Below are 22,222 nucleotides of genomic sequence, written 5' to 3' on the forward strand. Positions count from 1 at the left end.
AAATAATTATAGGGAAAAATGTTTATTTTGCACTGGATCTCTTCACCTGTTTCATATTAGAAAAGGCATTAAAAAGGTTGTTCAAGCCTCAATATCCTTTGTTCAGTGTCTCATCCCTCTGCTCTGTGTCGAAAGGCCGTAACTGTAAATGTCTCCTGTCAGTTCCAGGACCGTGCGAACCTGAAGACCTCATTGATGGAATCATCTTCGCAGCCAATTACCTGGGCTCTACACAGCTGCTCTCTGAGCGCAACCCTTCCAAAAACATCCGAATGATGCAGGCCCAAGAGGCAGTCAGCCGTGTTAAGGTAGGGGGGTTTTACGGTTTGCAGAATACTCTTTGCTCCTTTGACAGTCGATCCCTAAACAGTCCGGGATCTGCAGCTTCAAACCAACTCTGAACTGCCCTGACGTGAGTATAGCCCTAGTATTGTAAATACCATTCGCTTCCAGGGCTTATTGTGAAAATGCATACAGCATCTCTGAGGAACAAAATATAAGTTACGTCAGAGTCTATTCAAAATTATTTGGAAGCTGTATGAAGAACTCAAGTTTTAAAGACAAATGGGAGATTGCAGTTAGGAAATATTCCAATGGCAAAGCACGGGATATTTGTTTGACTGGTTTTTCCTCTTATGTCATTAGTTCCTTTAACTCACTACAATTTGTGACAATTACTCTCAGTATATTGAATTATTACTTTTTTAGGATAAGAAGACTAATTACTATTGTGTTTGGATTTGGTGCTATTTACAGTGAACAATTCCTGTGTAAATAATGTAGCACAGACTGCTTCACACAGCTTTTTTTTGGTTAATAATCCAAGCAGGAGATTTTTCTTTTACAATTTTTGTGGATCTGCTGTAAATACCCCATCTGAATAAACACCCGGTTAGAAAGAGGTAGGTTTAGATGCTAATAGGAAAAAAAAAGCACATGCTTAGTCAATAAAATATTTAATTGGTAAAAATTGCATAGTTTTGGAGGGAACCAGTTTGGGAGAATCATTTACTTAGCAAGAGACTGTCATGATTGATGATTCATTTGGCATTTAGAAACAAATGGAAGGCAAGAAAGGTCCAGTTCTTTAAACTTTCTAAATCTTTGAATTTCTATTTAGCTTATTGTGATGTCTAAAGGGGTAAGTAACTGTTGATTGCAATTAACTCCCTAAAAACTATTTCATGTTTTAATAGCAATCCTAATCTGCCAGGGATACTTGACTACTTTAGATAGTCATGGAGGAGAGCTTGAGTTACGTTTTGTCCCACAATTACATGTAAATGTATGATTAACGTGGATGGAAAACCTGGAGTTTAAAATAGCGCGTCACTGTCACTTTGGATGGCTGTATATTTAGCAGGATAAGTGTTACAGGCAGCTGTTAACAGATAACACTCTTCCGTACCAATTTTTTGGTAATCAATCGACAACATGCATAATGCAATTAAATCCCATTATGCTTGAGAACTGCATAGGTTATGAACAAATCTTGCTCTCTTGCGCATCCTTCTCCCACTGCCCCCAAATTTTTAATTTTCAGCACTCTGAATTCATAGTCCAAAGGTTTCCCTGACTTCCCACACTGTCTTTTCTCTTTCTTTGTGTGTACATCTGTCTGCATTCTTTTTTTATGCTGCTCCTCAGAGGATGCAAAAGGCGACTAAAATCAAGAAAAAAGCGGTGTGTAAACTGTTTTTCTTGAATGCTAATGTTGACTTACATTTTTGTTGTCCTTGTTCTCCATGGAGTGTTGTGTCTTTCATTATCAGTCCTTATAAAGTTGTCATTTTGGGTTCTTCTTTGTTAAGTAGTGGAACAGTGGATGGAATAAAATGAACTCGTTTTCTTCATTGTTCATTTGCTGGAGTGCCTGCCTGCTGCTCTTCTTCTGATGAATACCTGTGATTTGTTTCGTCCAAATATACAGCCAGTGTTATCTGGCAGATTTTTAGTTTACTAACCAAAGCAGTAAGATGTATTTCCTGTGCCTGTGACTTACCGTGTATTTATTAAATTATTGTTAATATTTAAGACCAAATCAAATAAATTTACCAGGTAGTAGCTGGAACAATTCATACAGGAGACATTTCACTCAGTTGAAAACTGTACTTCAGCTAACTAAATACAGTTGACAAAAATATCGCTAAAATTAATCTCGCGTTTTGTGATGGTCTTGGATGAAAGCAATGCAAGCAATCTGCCAAAGTATGTGCTTGCTTTGTATTTTGCTGGATGAGACTTCATTTAAATAAAATTAATCTGCATGAATTACAGGCAGAGCTAAGCCTCTGTAAGTACAGAAAAGAGCAGCAAATACAGCATTCTTCCCTGCACTGTTTCATCAAAGAACCAGTCTCTGACCCAGAGACCGATGCCTGCCTTTGGCACAGGGTGGCCACGTCGTTCCGAGGCTGCTGACATGGGTGCTGCTAAATACCGGTTGCACCGGAGCCTGGAGGAATAAATAGGTTTCTGCTGGAGCTCAGAGTATTAGGCAAACTTTTGGATGGTGCATCAGCGAGAGGCAGTAACTGCTTTCCCCCTTTCTCTCCTGTGTTCTCACATGGGACTGATGACGCTGGGATCCCGCTTGCTCTGTGAGCGCGTTTTCTAATGGGATATCGAACCGTTTCCCTAGGGAGTGGTGCTCAGAAGCTGAGGTCTAAACGTCAGCCGATGGCCTTCTGTGATATGAGAGAAATATTAGTTCAGCACTCAGTTCTTTATTTTCTAGGGAAAAAAAAAACTACAAATCTAAAAAAAAACCTAAAACCCACCACAGCACTGAGCACCAGCTTGCACGTTTTTTGGTGAGCTCACTGAAGATGGCAAGGGCGAAATAGCTGATGGGGAGTAAGTCACTGTCTCAGTTCTGGTGCATCGCGTACTGCAGTGCATCGATGAGACAGTGGGGAAGAAACAGCCATACTCTTTCTCCTGTTCTGGCTACAAACAGGGAATTTTAGTACTTGAGCTGTCAGTCCCACGAGCTCCGAAAATTCACTCTTACCCACAAAATCAGAATATGCTTCACTCTTCCTATGCACTAAGTGCATTCTTTGCATGTACATAGAAACTCTTTAAATAGCCGTTTTTGTAGCGGATTTACAGTGCAATTACCTCACTTCACATTGTGATTGAAGCAGTCAGCGAATCTGACACTCTAAAGAGGAAATTAAAATTCCCCGTGTAACAAAGCATCTGTCTTTTAGACTTCAGAGGGAGATTCCCAGGCCTTGACTGAAGTGGATCTGTTCATCTCCACACAGAGAATCAAAGTTTTAAATGCAGACACACAGGTAAGTTGTAATTAAAATCCTGAAAGAATAATGTTGAGTTAGAGCACGCTCTTAGACTGTTAGCGGGAAACGTTACTGAATTTGGATAAATTCACTGTTGTGGGAATATTCAGAAAGAGCAGGGTTAGATGTGCTGCTGTTGTAACCCTTGCCATTTGCCAATACAGTAATACTGACACTGTTTTGCTTATTTCATGTATTGGAAAATGTCTGTGTGTTGCTGAGATCCATAATTCAGTTTAGGAAAAAATTCAGAAGTCTTTCAGAATGCATGTGCGCTGTTTCTCTGGAACAGTTTCAGTACCCAAATTTACAGTCTAACAGGGAAGTAATTTGCAGCTTTGACCAAGCTATTTGTATTGTGCCATTTTTAACATTTAACCTCCAGTTTTTCCGTAAATCACATCTGAGCTACCATCCTCTTTGCCTAAGGAAAATTATTAATTATTCACATTAAAGAAGCATCTAGAGACCACAGCAACGATCAGCCTCATCTTCTATGAATACATATATATATTCAATAAGAGGCGATCTTCATAAGAAGCATTTTTAAAAAGAAATTTACAATTAAATACATATAATTTATACATAGATCCCAATATTTAGTATAATAACCTCATGAGATCTCTTAGACTTTGATCGTACTTACAGAAGGTTTTTAAATTTCCATTCTTATAAGAGGCTTTGAAAAGGGAAATGTTAGTGACATTTTTTTGCTTTAATTTTCACTAAAAAACTCCACTGTATGCAGCTAACAGCAGTTGAAAAATGGTAAGACTTGAAGTTATATTAATAAGAACAAACCATTTAGGAAGTGCTTAGTTAAGGTTGATGTAGCCAAACTAGAAAGTTAATCTTTGTGTTTGGAAAAATGGTTGGATTATATGATTATATGATCTAGATACAAGAGATACAAGCAGGCTAAAAAATTTGAGAGTGTACTTATTTCTGATATATTGCCATATAGATGGCCATCTAAAGAGAGAAAGAGCAGAGGGAGACTCAAAGCATGTTTCTTTCATGTAGTACTGTTCAATATTTTCATAAACATCTTGGAAGATGGAAAGATAAAATGCTTATTGACCATCTTGGTCTCTAAGATCAGAGTTCAGAAGTACCATGGCTAACTGAAGAAATGAGCTGAAACTACAAGAGATATTTCAATAAAGATAAATGTAGCACTCTACATTTAGGATTTTGTTTTGTTCTCAATTATATAGAATTTGCCTTTCTAACAGTGCAAACCACGAGGCACCTACTTCTTCTGAAATTTAAGAGAGCGTTACTATCTTTTAATGTGAGGGTAATGATAGTACCTCCAGGAAATGGATTATTTTTCTTTTCACATCAGAACTCCCAAGACAGGGAGCCAGATGAGGAGTAGAACATCCCATCCAGCACGGGCAGCAATATTTACAACCCGCCATCCATAAATCATGCGGATGCTGCATTTCATCCTTGATAAACACTACCACTGTTTGTTACGGTTCAGCCTTTTTTTGGCCTCGTGGTAAACGTGCGTCACCCAGCGAGTATATGAGCAAAGCTTGTGGCTACTTTTTGCATTAGCAGAAAATAAAATGCTGGTAATTAGTGTAAAGATGATGACAGATAATTACTGATAAATGAACAGCTACAGTTTACAGTTTGAAGGGATGGCAGTAAATAGATACAGTCTCTTTGCTGAGTGAGGATTAGTCTTGGTGGAAGGCACGTTTTCCCTTCTTTGAATAATCCAGCGTTTCAGCTGAACGCCAACCCTTGTAAAAATCAAAAAGGAAAATCCTTTGAGGCAGACCATAAACACTTTGTCGCAGTAACTGCTATCTTACTCTCCTGATTCCCCTGAGATTTCTAGTGATATAAAATGCAATTAACCACGAGGAATGGTGTCTAGCATGAGATGATGAACTAGAGGGAAACAGCAATATTGGAAATTCTTATAATTACAAGCTCTCTCTGGTGTTTGCCCTGGGTTTTTTGCTTTCTTTTTTTTTCTACAGTGGGTCTTTCAGAGAGCTGCAAGAGACTTATTCCCATGACTTTTCAAGCATTGCTGTTGGCATCTTTTTGCGTTTTTTGGCTTGGTAATATTTTTCAGTGCTAGTGAAGTTTCCCGACTGGTGTAATTACCAGAGGTCTATTTCAGCTGGCAGGGACAATCTGTTCTTTCATGGCTTTATCAATTATATAAAACCTATTTCTGCAGTGCGCCATCGGTGCTTTAATCCATCTGTAGTGTTGTATAGCTCACATGAGCTATCAGCTGATTTAAAATATAAAATTCCCAGTTAAAAAAATGACATGCAGCAGGGTTCAAAATGCCGAGCAGCACCAGTAAGCTGTACTGCCGCACTGGAACAGAGCCAGCTCTGGGGATTGTTGCCCTCAGCAACACTAGGAAATGGCACTCCTGCTACTTTTTAGTTGCTTATGCATTTAGTTACTGAATACCTTAACTTTGGCCACAGGACTCTGTCGTACGAGAGCAATTCTCCCCCGTGCCACAGTTGACAGGCTGCAGTCGGTGCACGAAAACAGCAGAAATACCACAGCAGCCTCTCCCATCTCCTTGCTTATTCAGTGAAGAGAAGCTGAGAGAGAAGCAACTGGGAAAACTAGCACAGAAAAATAACGATAAAGAGGTCACAAACATGTACGTGCAGAACCTCTGGTAGAGGATTGGTTCCATAAAATCATCTGTCTTGTTAGACTGTCTCATTCACACTCCCAGAGGACTGTATTGCTTGAAAGCCTGGAAAAATGCTTACATTTTCCTCTGTTTGGGTTTAAGAGGAACAACAAACAGGATTCTAAGAGAGTTCCTTAGGAAGGAAGGGAGATTCAGAGAAAGAGGAATCTGGGCAGGAGAAGATAGAACATGGGTATTGGAAAAGGCCAAGAGAGAGGCTGAATTTCTAAGGAGAAAGATAAGGACAGCAAGGGTGGAATGGATGGGACGGGGAAAGATATGAGGGAAAGAATAGAGAAGCAGCTGGGCAGAGATGGAGGGATCAATGGGAAGGTAACAAAGGAGGAGAGAGGGTGAAAATGAGACAACGGTAATGGAAAATAGAGTGGAATGGAATATGGAGTGAGAAAGGAAGAAGTCACAGCACGAGTAAGTAAAAAGTAAAGATACGTTTACAGTCTCATATTTGCCTTTTTCCTAATTGTGATTGCATTAGACAGGCAGAAGAGGGGAGGGAGGGGAGATGGCTGCTTTCACCCCTACAAGGGGGAAATAAAAGAAAGTTTGAGTAACTTCTGTGTGATGCTAAGGACAGTAAGACTTTCTTGGCAGGTGAGATAAAGGCCTTCATTTTCCCAGCCCATTCACTCTTGCGCACACTGCATGTATGATTACACCCTTACAGAATACGTAGTGCAGGCTGCTGAAAAGCAGTTATCTCTGTGGAGCTTCCGAGATGCTGCTGAGAGATTTCCATTATAAAACGTTTTTTCATACTGAGAGAAGCGCTACAAATCCTCCTGAGCCCCTGCAGCCCTCAGAGACACCCCCAAACCAACTCTTAACCATCTTTGCTTTTCACAGTTCAGGGATAAGCACAGAACATTTTGTTTCAAGCCTGAGAAGAATCATTACAATAAATTTATGGGTAGTGATTCTCTTCAGTAAGACAGGTGGTTCTAAGAAGCAATGATTATTTATATATTTTTCTCTCTGTCAAGTTAAATTGTACTGAAGTTTTTAAAACAATTACTCTTGTTGACTTGAAGAACAATCTTTCTCTCTTAGGCCTTAGAGATCTGTTCAACTAATGGGAAGCAGGTACCTAGCTGTTTGTATAAGGATGCTGCTGCTTATACAAACAACAAAAGTCGTGTATTGTCTCATACCGTGTTACAGGGTTTTTGTTGAAGATCAGATATCAAGGGAAATCCTGCCACTGCAGACACAGCAAGGAGAGTATGTCAGTTGTCTAATGTGATTGAATTAGAGGAAAACTGACCTCATGCTTCTCAGTTGGGAATTCTGATTCATATCAAGAGCCACTAGCAAATAATGAGGGGAAAAAAAAAAAGCCTGCTTAGGCTTAGGCTTTACCTACAAACCTGTAGTCAAATTTTCTTTCTTCACATTAGAAATATCCACATCTATATCCAAGCAGATGCCAAAAGCAGCAGAGACAACCTCAGTCTTGGCCCAGAACCAAGGCTATTTTAGACACCAGAAAGGAATTTACTGACTTAAAACTAACAGAGGTCACCAAGTAAAGTGAATCAAATTGAGTCAATAATAAGTATTTTCTAATTCCAATTCAGGCAGAATTTTGTGGATGGTTTCAGCTGTTCGGGCAGGAGGGAGAAGGGGACATCCTCCGCTGGTTTGATCAATAAAACTTTTGCTGCTGGTTGCTTCCAGTTTGAGCAATAAATAAAATTCTGGAAAACCCTCCAAACTGACCAGTGACCCCCAGGAAGAAGGAATTTTCAGACGGGCTCTTTCTGTTTCTTAAAGAAGAGAACAGTTCATCTCTCTAATGGCAAAAAACATAAAGAAATGATAGAAAACAAAGCTAACAAAGCATGGTTTGGAGGCACTTTCTTGGTTTTAGTTTCAATAGAAAGGATTATCGTAGGAATTCCTAGGAGTGTAATTAAACACAGACTTCAGCAGTAGTGATGTTTTTCAGGCACCCAAAGGAAGTACGGTCAATCGCATTACTGGATTGCCTGAGCAGTCCTAAAACTCTCATTTTAAACCTAAATGGTTCTTACCATTACGGAACATCTTCCTAGCAACATGCCTTTCTGGGAACCTAGGAAGTTGTGGCTTTTTATTTATTTTTATTTAAAAAAAAAACCAAACTAAATGAGAAATCAGGTTGCTTACACAGTATCTTGAATAAAACCCATGTGAAGCTACAAATAATTATCTAAAACATTAGTGCGAGTGTATCATTTTAGGTGTCTTTACAGTCCTAAATATATCAAAATCCTTTGAAGTTATCACCGTACCAATATCACATACATTGTTTTATTAAAATAAAATTATTTAACATACAGAAACCTTTTAATGAAAATGAGACTGCTAGCTGTTGAGCCACATTAATTTATTCATACTTAATACTGAGTTCACAAATAATAAAACTTACTACAAGTTCATACTTAGAGGTGCACAGAAACTCTTTCTCACAGGCAACGGCTTTTCTGAGTTGAGTTCACCCCGCACAACCAAACTGGCAGCCTAAGGGCATTGACTGGAGTAGGATTTTGACAGTGAGCCCAGACGCTAGACCAGGTCCCTCCAAGCTGATCTGAGATATGTAGATAGCCAAAAAAAAAGGGTTAAAAATTTTGCCTACAGAGAAGGTTAAACGCTGCGTTCATAGCTCCTTACAAAGAAAGTAAGGATGGCTTTGCTGTACATGAGACAATGTTACCTGAGATATTACTGCTATTGTAGGACATGACTTAAAAAAAGTACTAGGGAAATGATAACATTTTCTCATATGTATGTTACTTCCCTAAAACTTGTTCTTTCATTGTGAAATGCATCTGCTTCATTCAGAGAAAACAATACAAAAAGGAAACGTTATTCTCAAACAGCACGGAAATGTTTATAAAACATTAATATAGCTCTTCATTATTGCTTTAGAGTAGCAACCGTGTTGTATTTGCTCCGGCAACGCTTACGTTGAAGCCAGTTTCTTGAACAGCCACTGTGCCTCCAGTTGGAGATTGGGCCTATTGACTGCATCGGGAATATCAGGTCTGGGCCCATGGAAAGTGCCTCTGTATCTTTTGTCATTCTCCAGCAGCAGGCCATCAAGGAGAAGGAAGATGCAGCATTTGTAGAGCAGCAGCAGGCATGAAGAATTACTTTATGTCTCTTTGCTTTCTGTAGGAAACAATGATGGATCACGCACTGCGCACAATCTCATACATCGCCGATATTGGTAACATCGTGGTTTTAATGGCACGGCGCCGCATGCCCAGATCAGCTTCTCAAGACTGTATTGAAACAACACCTGGTGCCCAGGAAGGAAAGAAGCAGTACAAAATGATATGCCATGTCTTTGAATCTGAGGATGTAAGTAAATGGAATTAAATTTATTTAAACAACCTGTGTCATTTAGAGAATCTCTGATATTACCTCTAATTTCTTGAATGAATTTTTATTGTCAATAAGCGTTTCTGATTGAAGCTACAGCTAATCTGTGGAAACATTAGCCAGTTGTTTGTCCATACTCATATTTCATTTTTATTTCCACAAATTCATGTCGCAAATTAATGTTTCCTCCTCACTCCCAAAATATCCACTCTTCGTCCTGTGTTACAGAATCATTTATGTTCTTTCAATAACGCTTTCCCAAATGCTTTAGTACCTAATTATTGGGAGTTGTCTGGAAGTCGATGGCCATTCATGGCCAAAATTAATCTGTGGGATAGCAAGTGGATCATTCATCCTGGGTTGGATCCTTTCAGCCAGCGGGTTGGCACATAACAACACACATAAGCCTCCAGACACTTGGCAATGAGGTGGAACCGTTTTGGACCTCTAAAACTGAAGCCAAGTTGCTGAAAACATTTACCAACTTGGTCGGGCCTGGCACAAGGTTGCCCTCTACGCAGTCCTTGTAGTTGGTCTACGTACTCCCAAACACGCAACTAGATCCTTTGAGGTTTAAGAACACATTCAGCTGTGTATTTTTCAGTTCTCTTTTTTCATCCCTAGCAAAGACTATGAATTAGAACCTCTATATAAATGCCATAGAGCTAAGAAGGTTTAGTTCTTGATATTTATAGAAGTTTTTCTTCACAGCCAAAAGAATTTAGCAATGCTTAAATAAAAGGCTAGGAAGAATGCACTGTCACTACTCTCAGAATGCCTATACAACCAAAAGCACAATTTCAGTCATTTGATGCCTGAAGATACTCTGAGATCCAATACCATATTAGCCCTAAACCACTTGTTATTCAAATCCTGTTTAAAAAAAAAAAAAAAGAGTGACCACTTCAGAATTTAACTTCTAATTTTCACTTGCATCAGAAGTACCAAAAGATGAAAGAACTTGGAGCCATTCTCAAAACAGGAATGCAGAAGTAGTGGTTGCAAAAGAGTTCTGTCCATCTCTGTTGCATCCTGTGAACAGCACTGGCGTGCCATGCCCTTACCGCTTGTGGCAAAAGAAGGAAACCTTGCTTTACTGCTGCTGTACAGCCAGGTTTGGTTTTGTAGTGAAACAGATATTTGTGTCTGAAGTGGCAGACTGGGGGACTTCAACCTAAAACATTTATGGAAAAAAATACCAGGCTAGTAAAACAGAAAAAGCAACATTTGTTGTCTGTTTCTAACTTGACAGCTGAGATCCGGGTATTAGTAAGAGGCAGTACTAAACATTTCTGACCATTGTTATATAGGAACAGCTTAAAATACAATTTCTGTCATACCAGTTAGAAAAGAATTGAGTTCTTTGGTTCATAACTCACAGGTTGCCTATTTTTTGAGCTAAGCAATACTTCTCATTATTTTAAAGCAACTAAGCCTGCAAAGGAGAAATGGCATTGTCTGAAGGAGATTTGAAAAGATGTTTTAAAATACGAAGGAAAGATTTGTGACTGGCTAGGCTAATTATGTCCTTGATTTTCTAAAATCATTTTCCAATGAAGCAGACCAGTGCTTTTGTATACTGCAGCACAGTAAACCACCTTTTAGCCCCAGAGAAAACACTGTGTATCTGACAGGTAGATTGCAAGATGATTTAAATTTACAGAGTTGTCTAGAAAACCCTATATATTCATAATGTATATTATGTACCTGCTGTCTAAGAAAGTGTGTTGCATATCCCGAATAGTATTGTAGGTTTGATCAGTAATATTTTTAGGGATTTATGTTGTAAGCTGCACTTAACTCCTCCTCAGATCATTGGGAGTTACTCATAGGTCCTGATGACAGCGTACAGTAGATGAAAACCACAAATACACAAAACTCAATCTGGCATTCTCCTATGAGCTTCAATAAACTCTGAATAGGAAAACGTAAAAAAATCAAGTGTAGAAAAAGTTGACTACAAATTCCTTTTACTTAGCTCTACCTCTGTTCCTCTGTCTTCCAGTGCCATCTAATGGAACAAGAAAGTAAATTTTATGGCTGTTCAATAATTCTTTAATGAGTTGACTTTTGCAGTGTGCTGAATGTGCACAGTTGTTCCCATTATCATCATCATCCTTTTCTGTAGATCTCTTTTGAATGTGTATATATTTCTGACATATACCAGTCACAGTAATGTTTCGTTAATTGTACTCACTATGCACTCACTGGAATGAGAAGTTGTATTTTATTGCATACTGTAGTAAAATGCACGCGCAGGTAAGTGCTCCAAAAACTCATACAGACACAGGGGATTTGGAAGAGTTGTTAACATTAACGAGCTATAATCATGGCGCTGGCTGCATTTTTGAAAGCATCCCTGGCATTGCTAGTCCAGGGTGTTAACGGGAATAGCTGCTGTAGAGCACACTGGGTAAGCGGGGCTGTTACTGGATTGCTGGGAATGAGACAGCTATTGTGGCAGGAATAGCAGAGCAGATGGTTTCGCTGAAGCGATGTTTTCAGTGCTGTAAAACCAAGGTGGAGAAGCAGCAGGTGACACAACCGCCAGAATCATCAGTGCATACACGGCTGTGAAGGCATGTGCAAGCTGAGCATCCCATCTCCCATCGCTGCTGCACACACACGGCGATCAGGAGCAGGGCTTGTGACAGCCTTTTCTGTATGTTCTGTTCCGTACTGGTACAAAGCCAGTACTCTCCAGTGCTTATTGGAACCAGTGCATAAAGAGCATATGGCTGTGTGCTGCTGCAATGTGCTGATGAAAGGAGACCAGCAGGGTTTGTAAAGGGAGTTTGCGATTTGATTTTGGATGTAATGGACTCTTTGTGTACAACTGACCTTAAAGTGACGTCATATCCGTACTAACGTAGCAACTTTGCAGGACCCTTTTTTTTGACTCCGTCTTAAAATCCAATCTCTCTTGTTCCTTGTGTTAAACTGTTTATCAGTCCTCCCTCTGAGCTCTGTTTCGTTCTACGTTCCAGGCACAGCTGATAGCTCAGTCAATTGGTCAGGCTTTCAGTGTGGCTTACCAAGAGTTTCTAAGAGCCAACGGAATTAACCCAGAGGATCTCAGTCAGAAAGAATACAGTGACATCATCAATACCCAAGAGATGTACAATGATGATCTCATACACTTTTCCAATTCAGAAAACTGCAAAGAGGTAAACTGGGTTTGGAGTATCGTTTTAGATTGATAAATTTTTTTTTTAGAGAAATGTAGTTCTCATGGAAATACCTTTTGGCATTTTAAGGATGAGTTTACATCTCAGGATGTGTTGCTTCATCAATACTGTGCTACTAAAATCAGCTTTATAAGTTTTTAGAATTTCTTCTTTTCATTTTCTGGGTCTTCCTGCGTCCATTGGTCAAAACAGTAATAAAATACATTTCTATATGGCATAGACACGCTCTGTGCTATTCACAGCACACAGCATAAGGCAGGTTTCTGTTTTACCCATGTGTTGATACAGAAAGAGAGATGACAATCCATTTTAACGCACGTTGGAAGTGATTTCTTACGTAATAGATGCAAGGAGCATGAGTTCAGGGTGCCGTGGCACTGAGCAGGCCAATTTATCTTCCCCTATCAGAACACTGGCAAAACTGCCACATGAAATGGAGTTTCACACTCATAATGCATGAAAAGGCAAGAATTTCCCTTAAGTGTCCCAGATTACCTAAGTGTAACTCTTTACATTTGAGTTTGGGTGTAGTGGATTCTTTCAGTACAACAGCCATACATTTCACGCCTTTATACGTCTGCAGTCACTAGATGTCAATAAAGTGTTTTCCTGTGCATACAAGCATGACAAAATATTTCTCTTGTAGCAAACAAGGGAAAATTCAGTTGAACAAATCTTGGTTTAACTTAGAATCAGAACAGAAAAAGACAGATGCGACACATTTCAAAGTGACTTAAAAGGTCATTATTTTGGTGGCACCTTTGTTTCTCATGGGTTTATGAATGTTTGAACAATGGCAGAGCTGTGATGTACTGGTTGGTTCACAGCCTTGATAGACAGCTTCAACAGTGGCCTTCGTGATTCCCCTAAGTACGATGTCCCTGTCCTCCTACATTTAAAAGAAACCAATTCCCAGTATTTTGTGCAAGAGTACATTCTCTACTTAAACTCTTACTCCTTTTCTATAAAAATTAGATACGCTGTGGCTACTGAAGAGTTAACATCACCATATTTGAGGAGAAGTAGTCATTTTCATTACATTAGCACATCAGGGATCTTAGATTAACACGCTAGGCACAAGTATATTCAAGAACGTTAATAATGTTAATAACAACAACAACAATAATCAGGAAATCCTTACCCGAAAATAAGGACAGACAAACCCTGAGAATGAGAGGCACCCTGAGCAGCGACGGCAGAAGCGGAGCTGAACTCAAGCCAGTGTTCCAGGCATTGCCTCAGCACAAAATGTTACAGCCTGCCCCAGCTGCCAGGTTCCAGCAAGGGTAGAAACCTCTTTGGGCTCCGCTCATTTGGTATTCAGTTCCACCACTTTCTGCAGAGTTAAATTATAAGGACCTGTATGACCTTCAGCAAACAAACAGAGGATACCCCTGAAAAGAAATAGGTACGTGTTACAAATTTTAACAGTGTTTTTGAAGTCATGCTGGCAAATAATAAAATTCTTTTTGTAACTTGTAGGTGTTATTCAGTAACAACTGAGATGCTAGTGCTCAAATTTAGACAAATCAAAGCAAAACCATGTTTTATTTTGTTTTGGTTTTTTTCCTCTTTTTAATTGCAGCTCCAGCTAGAAAAACAGAAGGGAGAAATTCTTGGGGTGGTGATTGTGGAGTCTGGCTGGGGCTCCATTCTGCCCACCGTTATCCTGGCTAACATGATGAATGGAGGCCCTGCAGCCCGATCAGGAAAACTGAGCATTGGAGACCAAATCATGTCCATCAACGGGACCAGTTTAGTTGGTCTGCCTCTTGCAACATGCCAAGGGATCATAAAGGTACCCCCGCCTTACAGCTGTATGCTGTGGATTGTAAGCCAGCAGGGATGTAATATTCTGACAAGCGAGCCTGTAGATTTATATATATTATTATATATTTAAATTCATATAATATCTTCATATAACTGAAAAATAAAAGTAATCTGTCATCAATAAAAATTAGCATCAGAAACAGAGATTCAGGGGTGATTATGTACAGAAATTTAGGGCTGGAGAATTTGACTGCAGCTTTCTTACTGGACTATAACAAACGATGGAGGCTGGGAGACTCCAGGGCAGACCAAGTGAGTATGTGAAGATTCCCCAGACGCAATGGAATCTCAGAATGCATTATCTTTAATCACTGAGACTAAATCTAATGTCTCTGCAGATTCAGCAAGAGCAGCAGCAGCAGGAGGTTAATTAGGCAGACACTAGTGAAGGGCAAGTAGCATTCAGCTTTGGTTCTTCTTGAAAACTTTCTTGAAGTTTCTGTAGTAATTAAAGGCAAAGTTTTGATATGCTTTGTTGGGCCAGACAGCTGGGAAATAAATGAAACAGAGTAGTGTATCTCTAAGTTAACAACAGATTTCTATTAACTCTAGCTGTTTTATCTCAGATCAGCTGTTTTACACTCTTGCAATTAGAAAACCACTAATGAAACAGCAAATTAAGATCCATTCCAGAAGTACTGACTTTTGGAATATCTTACAGGGTCTGAAGAATCAGACGCAAGTCAAACTGAACATTGTCAGTTGTCCTCCTGTTACCACTGTCCTCATAAAACGGCCAGACTTAAAATACCAGCTGGGCTTCAGCGTACAGAACGGAATTGTAAGTTTCTGTTTTCAGTGATTGGTTTTTGTTTTTTTCTTTCAAGAAACACACTGCAGTACTGAAAAAAATCCTTGCACATGACCTCACTTTTTTGGTACTGTGATCCCTTAATTAATCAAAACCTTACAGTCAGATCTCTGAGTAATATAATGCAAACAGACAACATCAGGAATTCTTGAGGGATTTTCCTACATAACACAGCCACAAGATTTATAGTCCAGATTGTTTGGTGCAGTATCTGGATCAGGTAATTCGTGTATAACTGTCATCAGCGTGCCAGAGTTGAAAGGAACACAGTTATGGTGAAGCAGGTTCTTACAATGCTAACAGTCTAATCTTAGCTCTGATCCTGTTGCTTTTCTTTAAATTTCAGCACACACTCACTAAGACTTTTAATTTTTCTTCTGCTGGGCAGAATTTATTTGGATCACATGGTAGTGGGCAAGGGAACGTAATTGTGACCTCTTTTAAACATCTCTCACCACAAGAAATCACATAGGTTGTGGCTCAGGTGTCCCTTCTCTGCACGCTGCAGTTTCCCTTTAATAACCCCAGCAAACAGGAGAGTGAATATGGCAGGTAACACTTACCCCGTGCAGCTCGGGTCCTCCTCTCGTAGTTCCTCCTTCCCAACCCATTCTCCGATACCTTTCCCAAGCAAACTCCCAACACAACTAGCTCAGGTAGTCACCTCGCCTCTCTGGGGGCTGACACTGGCGCAGGAGCATCACCATCTCTTCCTCCAGTCTAGGAAAAAAAATAATCAGGCTGCTCACACAGAAAAGCAGATCACAAAGGACTGTGGGCTCTGGTCCCTGTTCTGTGAAAATCATAGGTTGACGTTGCCAGATTTCTGTTTGCCACACTTGGAAGAGTAGCAGGTAACTCTGTAGGGTATGATGGTTTGCGGGGCGTACTGTGCTTCAGCAAACAGATGGCTCACCAGTAGATCTACAGCTCTGCTAGCTGTCTCCGAGTTATTCTTGTACCACTAAGGTCACACATCACGTTGCGGTCGCAGCCGAGATTGCTGTAACGAACCCCGCTACAAGCCTTGGTCCTGAAGGAAGCACTCTGAAGCGGTACCTACTCCAGGACGACATCCTTTAGAAGCAGAGGTTTAAAGTATTTGTGGTCATGTTTGGCATTAATGCTCTGACACTTGAGTAGAGAGGGGTCTTTTGGAAAAAAAAAATAATATCAGGTGTGTGGTATGTTTCTGTCCTCCTTTGCCTGTGCTTAATCCCCTTTCACCTATGTATACGTGTACGTGAAGTGCTGGTAGCTCACTGTGTTAGCAAATCCCAAGTCTTGGTATAAAAAGGACAAAAGGGCTGGGATGTAGTTCTGCAAGACCTCACAGAGGGTGCTGAGAACAGCATGTAATGCTGGCTGAGGCACTGATTTATTTCCTCATTGTAAGTCTAGTCTGTTCAGCTGGTGCTGTGATAAAGAGGAAAACACATCTGAGGAACCATGAGCAGGGCTGTGGTGCGTTTATCAGCTCTTAGGAGGCTGTCACAGCATCGGTGGGGCTTGGGCCAGGGCTGGGAAAAAGAATCAGGCGAGGGGGGATTAGAAGCAGCGTATTTCCCTACTCCGCAGGGGGGTTGGACTGGATGGGCTTCAAAGGGCCCTTCCAACCCAACCCACTCCATGATGGTATGATTCTCTATCACGTCCTCACGTGCGCAGAGGCAGTTACGGAGTCTGAGACAGTCTACTCATCGTGTCCCAGCTAATCATCTCCTGCACCATCGGAGCCTTAGCTTAGCAGAATTTGCAGACCGTGGTTGTTTCTTTCCTAGCGTGCCCACTCCATCTACTGGTCATTTGTCTCATTCACCACACTGGCTGGACATGATTCATTCCAGTTAAATAAGCAGAATTTAGATGATGTCCAGTATAAGCTTTACCAAATTGAGCAGAAACATCCTTTGCAGATAACAAAAAAAGAAAGCCTTGGAATACATTTCACTCGTGAAGAGGCTGTGTTTGAATACGAAAGGCAGTGAACAAAAAGGAGAGGTTAACATCTTTTGTTAGGCTGCGTTACAGACAGGCTTCTGGGCCTGTACGCCCCGCCTCAGATAAATTATCTCTTAACTCAATTTGAAAATATGACTCTGCAGAGTATGTCTCTCTGTAATTTGACAGAGAACTTTTAAAAAGCAGGTTTGTATTGCCAGCAGTTGTTACAAATTATGACAGGATTAAAAAATAACATCCTCATTCTTTGTTGGCTCTGCATTAGCACAGCAAAGAAATAAAAGGCTTGCCAGAGGGCTAGAATTAAATGTCTCCTCCTGCTTGCCCTTACCTCCTTACACCTGCAACTGGTACCGATTTCTGTGCCTCTCCTGAGAGCGGTTTGCCGGTGGTTCCTGTCACCCTGCCCGTCTCACCTCTGCGGGATGCACGGCGAGTGTGTTTGTGAACAGCCCATGCGCAGCCTGGCCATACAAAAGTACGCGCTGCGTTTTGCTTGCTGAGGCTGTCAGGAAGGTGCAGAGACCGGGTTGCTGCAGGTGACTGGTTTGTGTATGCTGTATAGTTTAGTTACTGCAAAGCCTGACGTGGTGCTTTATGGAGCGCTAGCAGCCGCAGCTCTTGGAAGTTCTAGTTAGGGAACAGCACAGCTGCAGCAATCTGTTAATTTTGTAGAATCCCGCGTGCACTAACGATGCAGATGTTCATCGTGGCTCTCCAAAGCTACTGATGTAGTTTCATTACATATTTATAAAAGAAATCTAAAATTTGAACTGTAAAACATTAATAACAAAAGAAATACTGCGCATACATCTGACACAATATGGACATTATGTGATGGGGAGATGAACGTAAGGTGATCTACCAGCCACCTTCTGAAAGTCATTATGCTACACTTCTTTTAAAATTATGATAATTAAACACAGTCACATCTTGTATCACATCTGTATCTTGTTTCCTAGATTACGAAAAATCTGTGTCTTACCAGCTGTAGTTTGCTGATAATGCACCACATCTCAGTGTAGATCTCACAGCTCAGACACTCTCTGAGAAGTGGATCTACCCCATCCCCAGCCTAGCACGATGCTGTCTAAAAATACAGTAAAACTAGGTAAAGCTTAACAGAACGGACAGTTTATTCTTTCTTCCTTGCCTTTGTTTGTGTTTATTTAAACTCTCTGGGGAAAAATATACAGGGTTTAAATAGAGTAATAACTTGGTAATAACTAAAAGAGTGAGCTGAGGAGAAAGCTGGTTTAACAGGTTATAATTAAGGCATTCACACAGAATAAACAGTTAGCTTGCCTTGCACTGTTCTGTCCTGAATGTCTTGCTACACAGCGGGCAGCTGCAGTAAAACTGATTGTGAAGCTACTGGAGTTTCACATCGGATGCACTGAGCTTGTCTAAGGCATTGCAGAATCTGTAACAGCCGAATGGGTGGAACCAGTAGGGTTCCCACCTTTCTTCTTTTTTATCTGCAGTTTATGCAGTAAGTAGAGTGAACGCTCTTGCTTACAAGAAGATCCAGCTCTGTCATGCTTATTTAGTAACATTACAGCTGTCACTGTGTTCAGCAAGCACAGCAGGCTGAACAGTCCTGCCTGGTCAGAATCACGTTACGTGGTGCTACTGCTCAGCTTGAATTTCCCAGCCCAGTCTGCCCTAGCTCCACCGGCTGGAAACAGAAGCCTTAAGGCTGCTTTGAGGAAGCCACTTCCAAATACAGGAGCCACGTAAACGTGTGCGGTGTATTTCTTTACATTATATTTCTTTACAGTATATTTCTTTCCATCTACACGCTGTCTCTAGTGTAACAGGATCTGTGAGGCTAGGCACAACCTCTTGGGCTCTCTGTCTGCTTCTCCTCATTAAAATCCTTAATGCTCACAAAACAGAAGCGGACTCCCTTCCCTGGAGACAGATCACACTCTGGAATGAAGATAAGAGACCACTTCCTCCATCTGAGGCTGTTAGGAGACATTCACTGATGGTATTAAGTGCTTTGGGAGCCACGCAGTGACAGGTGCTCGGGATAGATATGCAAGCCATCGTCTTTTTCTTTATGCCAGTGGGGCGAGAGGTCACATTTCCATTTGCTCTGAAAGCTTTTACTTAGCTGGCTGTGCTGTTTCTGTATTTTCTTTGATACTGTGAAAAATACATTGATGGGGTTTCTTTTGGCACATTCTGCTTTTTGTCCTTTCAGATTACTGCATGCAATCCCCAACAGCAAGGAGCAAACTGTCATTCTAACCGTGACTTGAAACGAGACGCTTTCTATGAGAGAGATCTCTGCAGTACAGCTGCTAGCTCTATGGTTAGCAGACAGACTACCTGCAAAACAGGATATTGTATGTGACTGAAAGTTAGGACACAATTCTGTGAGGGGGCCTGATGGTGCCTCTATCCGTAAAAGTCCTCCAGAAGTAAGCACAGTAGGTAAAACTCACCCACTAATGGTAGTGTGGTGGAAGAGAAGTCTCACTGCACAAAGTTTTTTCAGAAGGCTGAGAAAAGCCTTTTATAAACAAAGAATAACTGCAATTTTGCTCCTTATATCAGACAATTGAACTTTGAATAAGAAGGGGTTTCATTTTTTCTAGCATTGTTATTTGTGAAGAGGAATGTAGAGGAAACAGCTAGTGCCATACAGAAGAGATGCTGGTCAACCACAGACCATGTTTCATGTTTAATATACTCCAGCTCAGCCGTCTCCCCACACACTGTATTCCTCAGTTAGATTACAAACTCTCTGGGACACAAGCTGCATCTTGTCATACTTGTATTTAGCTCTGAGCAAATCGTCACATGTCAGCAAATAATAATTCTTGGCATATGATTCTAACTATTGACACTCTTTTTCTCCAAGATCAGCTGAGAAACAAAAGGTAAATCTCAGCACTGCTAAGCTCTGCTCAGTTTCCGAGATTCAAGCTAGACATTATCTGCCTTATGTGCTGCACGAGCTTAGTCTTCTGAAATAATTCACCAGCAGTTTCTGTCTAATACATAGCTCTCCAGTCTGTCAGGGAGGGCCCTGTCACAGCACAGACCCCGTTGCTGAGAAGGAAACATTCTTTTAAAGTCCCCACACTGGGTTAAGATTTTTCTTTCTGCCTGTACACCATGCGTGTTGCAACCTCAGAATCATTTTAAGCTGCAGCGTCTGCCGGGACTGTGCCTGGTCAATGTAACTCTTCCTGCAAAATTATTCCCCTCTTGGAAGGGGCATAAAAGTAAAAACTTTTCCCTAGTTCTTTACTGGTACCTGCAGCTCCCAGTTGCAACAGTGGCCTGACTTGCCTTCTCCATCCTAAGCTCCCTGTGGCCAGCAGCAGTGTAAAAAACGGAGACAAGCAGTGGGTCTGAGAGCAGAGTGCCCTTTTCCAGCCTGCAGAGGCACAAGAAACAAGCTGTCATCCTTCACTATGCTGAGAACAGCCTGTAAAGAGAAACAGAATTTGCACATTTCATAGATGTATAGAAAGGTTTGGGTGGAAGGGACCTTCATAGGTCACCAGTTCCAGCCTCCTGCCCTGAGCAGGGACACCTTCCACCAGACCAGTCGCTCAGAGCCCCGTCCAGCCTGGCCTGGAACATTTCCAAGGGTGGGGCATCCACAGCTCCTCTGGGCAACCTGGGCCAGTGCCCCACCACCCTCACAGGGAAGAACGTCTTCCTCGTGTCTCTGAAACAGATCTGTTCTTCTATCTTCTATATACCTTTGTGAGCCTTTTGAAGGATCACCAGCCTTCAATACAGAATGGCTGTATGGCGGCATCCTTTCCTTCAGCCCAGACCAGCATTTGTGCAGGGTTAAGGAGTAAGCTTTAGGTCATGTTTGTTTCCATGTATGTGGAAAAAAAAATCCTGACAGTATATAAAACTTCTTTCCCCTGACTTCACTTTTGGATAGCTGCGACCTGGATCACTGTGTTAGGTATTTATATCTTCCCAGCCCAAGAAAATAAAAATAAAAATTGTAATTTGCATAAATCTGTGGAGGAAAAAAAAAACCCCAACAACCAACTTTGAAAAACTCACAATATTGCTTAATACTTTCCACAAGTATCTTCTGGAATCCTTACGGTGTTACCACTCATTATTATGTTTTAAACCCTAGCAACTGCTCCATTATGACATTTCTAAACTGTAATGAACTTTGCTTTCTCTTGGCAGATTTGCAGCTTGATGCGAGGTGGAATAGCCGAGAGGGGAGGGGTAAGAGTAGGACATCGTATTATTGAGATCAACGGACAAAGCGTTGTTGCTACTGCTCATGAGAAGATAGTACAAGCATTGTCCAATTCAGTGGGAGAGGTGAGAAAATAATTAAATACTTTATCAAGGAATTAAAACTGTTGAAAGAATTTGTTTCTGTTGAAAATAGCGTCTTAACGTTTTAAAACCACCACCTCAGTAAATTTGAGTTGAGTACTAATAACAAACAACTAACAGAACATTTTTTGAATAATTAGATGCACATTCAGTGCATTTTCCCCACTAATTTTCAAGACCTCCTGGCATGATTCTGAACCTTCAACCTACTGTTTGAATTAAACCTATCAATTAAGGGAAGAAATTGCTCAGGCATGTTAGCTATGAAAATGTCTCCTGGCTTATTGCTACAGCATCTGCCACAGAAATAAGTGAATATTCAAAGAGCTGAGAGATTCAAATCGATATGTATTTTAAACATTTCATTTCCACTTAACATTTCCAGCTTACCTTGGGAATAACTTAAGACATCTCTCTCCAGTACTTTTAGAGAAATCAGCAATGAATGAACAAGATCCTCCAGTTTATCAAAACCCCTACTGAATTTAGTGGCAGTGTCATATACAGCCCTGGCCAGATCTTCCACTAGTTCCTTTGCCAAAAATCAAAGATAACTTGTTTTCCTGTGGAAGATGATACTTGAAAAATAATACAGAGTACGTGCACGTGGGCAGGAACAAAGCTGTGGATTTCAGTAGAACCTCCATGCCTTCGTGGTCCCTCTTTGCTGCACACCGTCACACTGCACAGACAAGGACAGTGTGAAGCT

At 40.8% G+C, this 22,222-nt stretch overlaps 1 protein-coding gene across 4 annotated transcripts in view; it reads left to right on the forward strand.

The window, feature by feature from the left end:
* APBA2 (amyloid beta precursor protein binding family A member 2) overlaps positions 1-22,222 on the forward strand; it is a 96,867-nt gene that overhangs the window by 72,619 nt on the left and 2,026 nt on the right. For 3 of the 4 annotated variants that reach the window (XM_086757571.1, XM_086757572.1, XM_086757570.1), the window contains 8 exons: positions 163-308; positions 1,648-1,683; positions 3,216-3,302; positions 9,175-9,360; positions 12,369-12,548; positions 14,155-14,367; positions 15,061-15,180; positions 21,355-21,495. In XM_086757571.1, coding sequence (XP_086613697.1) covers positions 163-308; positions 1,648-1,683; positions 3,216-3,302; positions 9,175-9,360; positions 12,369-12,548; positions 14,155-14,367; positions 15,061-15,180; positions 21,355-21,495 — 1,109 coding nt within the window. The remainder of the gene's footprint in view (positions 1-162; positions 309-1,647; positions 1,684-3,215; positions 3,303-9,174; positions 9,361-12,368; positions 12,549-14,154; positions 14,368-15,060; positions 15,181-21,354; positions 21,496-22,222) is intronic. The other variant, XM_086757573.1, reaches the window with a different exon arrangement.

Source organism: Chlamydotis macqueenii, chromosome 12 (assembly GCF_036417535.1).
Source record: "Chlamydotis macqueenii isolate bChlMac1 chromosome 12, bChlMac1.mat, whole genome shotgun sequence".
Lineage (NCBI taxonomy): Eukaryota > Metazoa > Chordata > Aves > Otidiformes > Otididae > Chlamydotis > Chlamydotis macqueenii.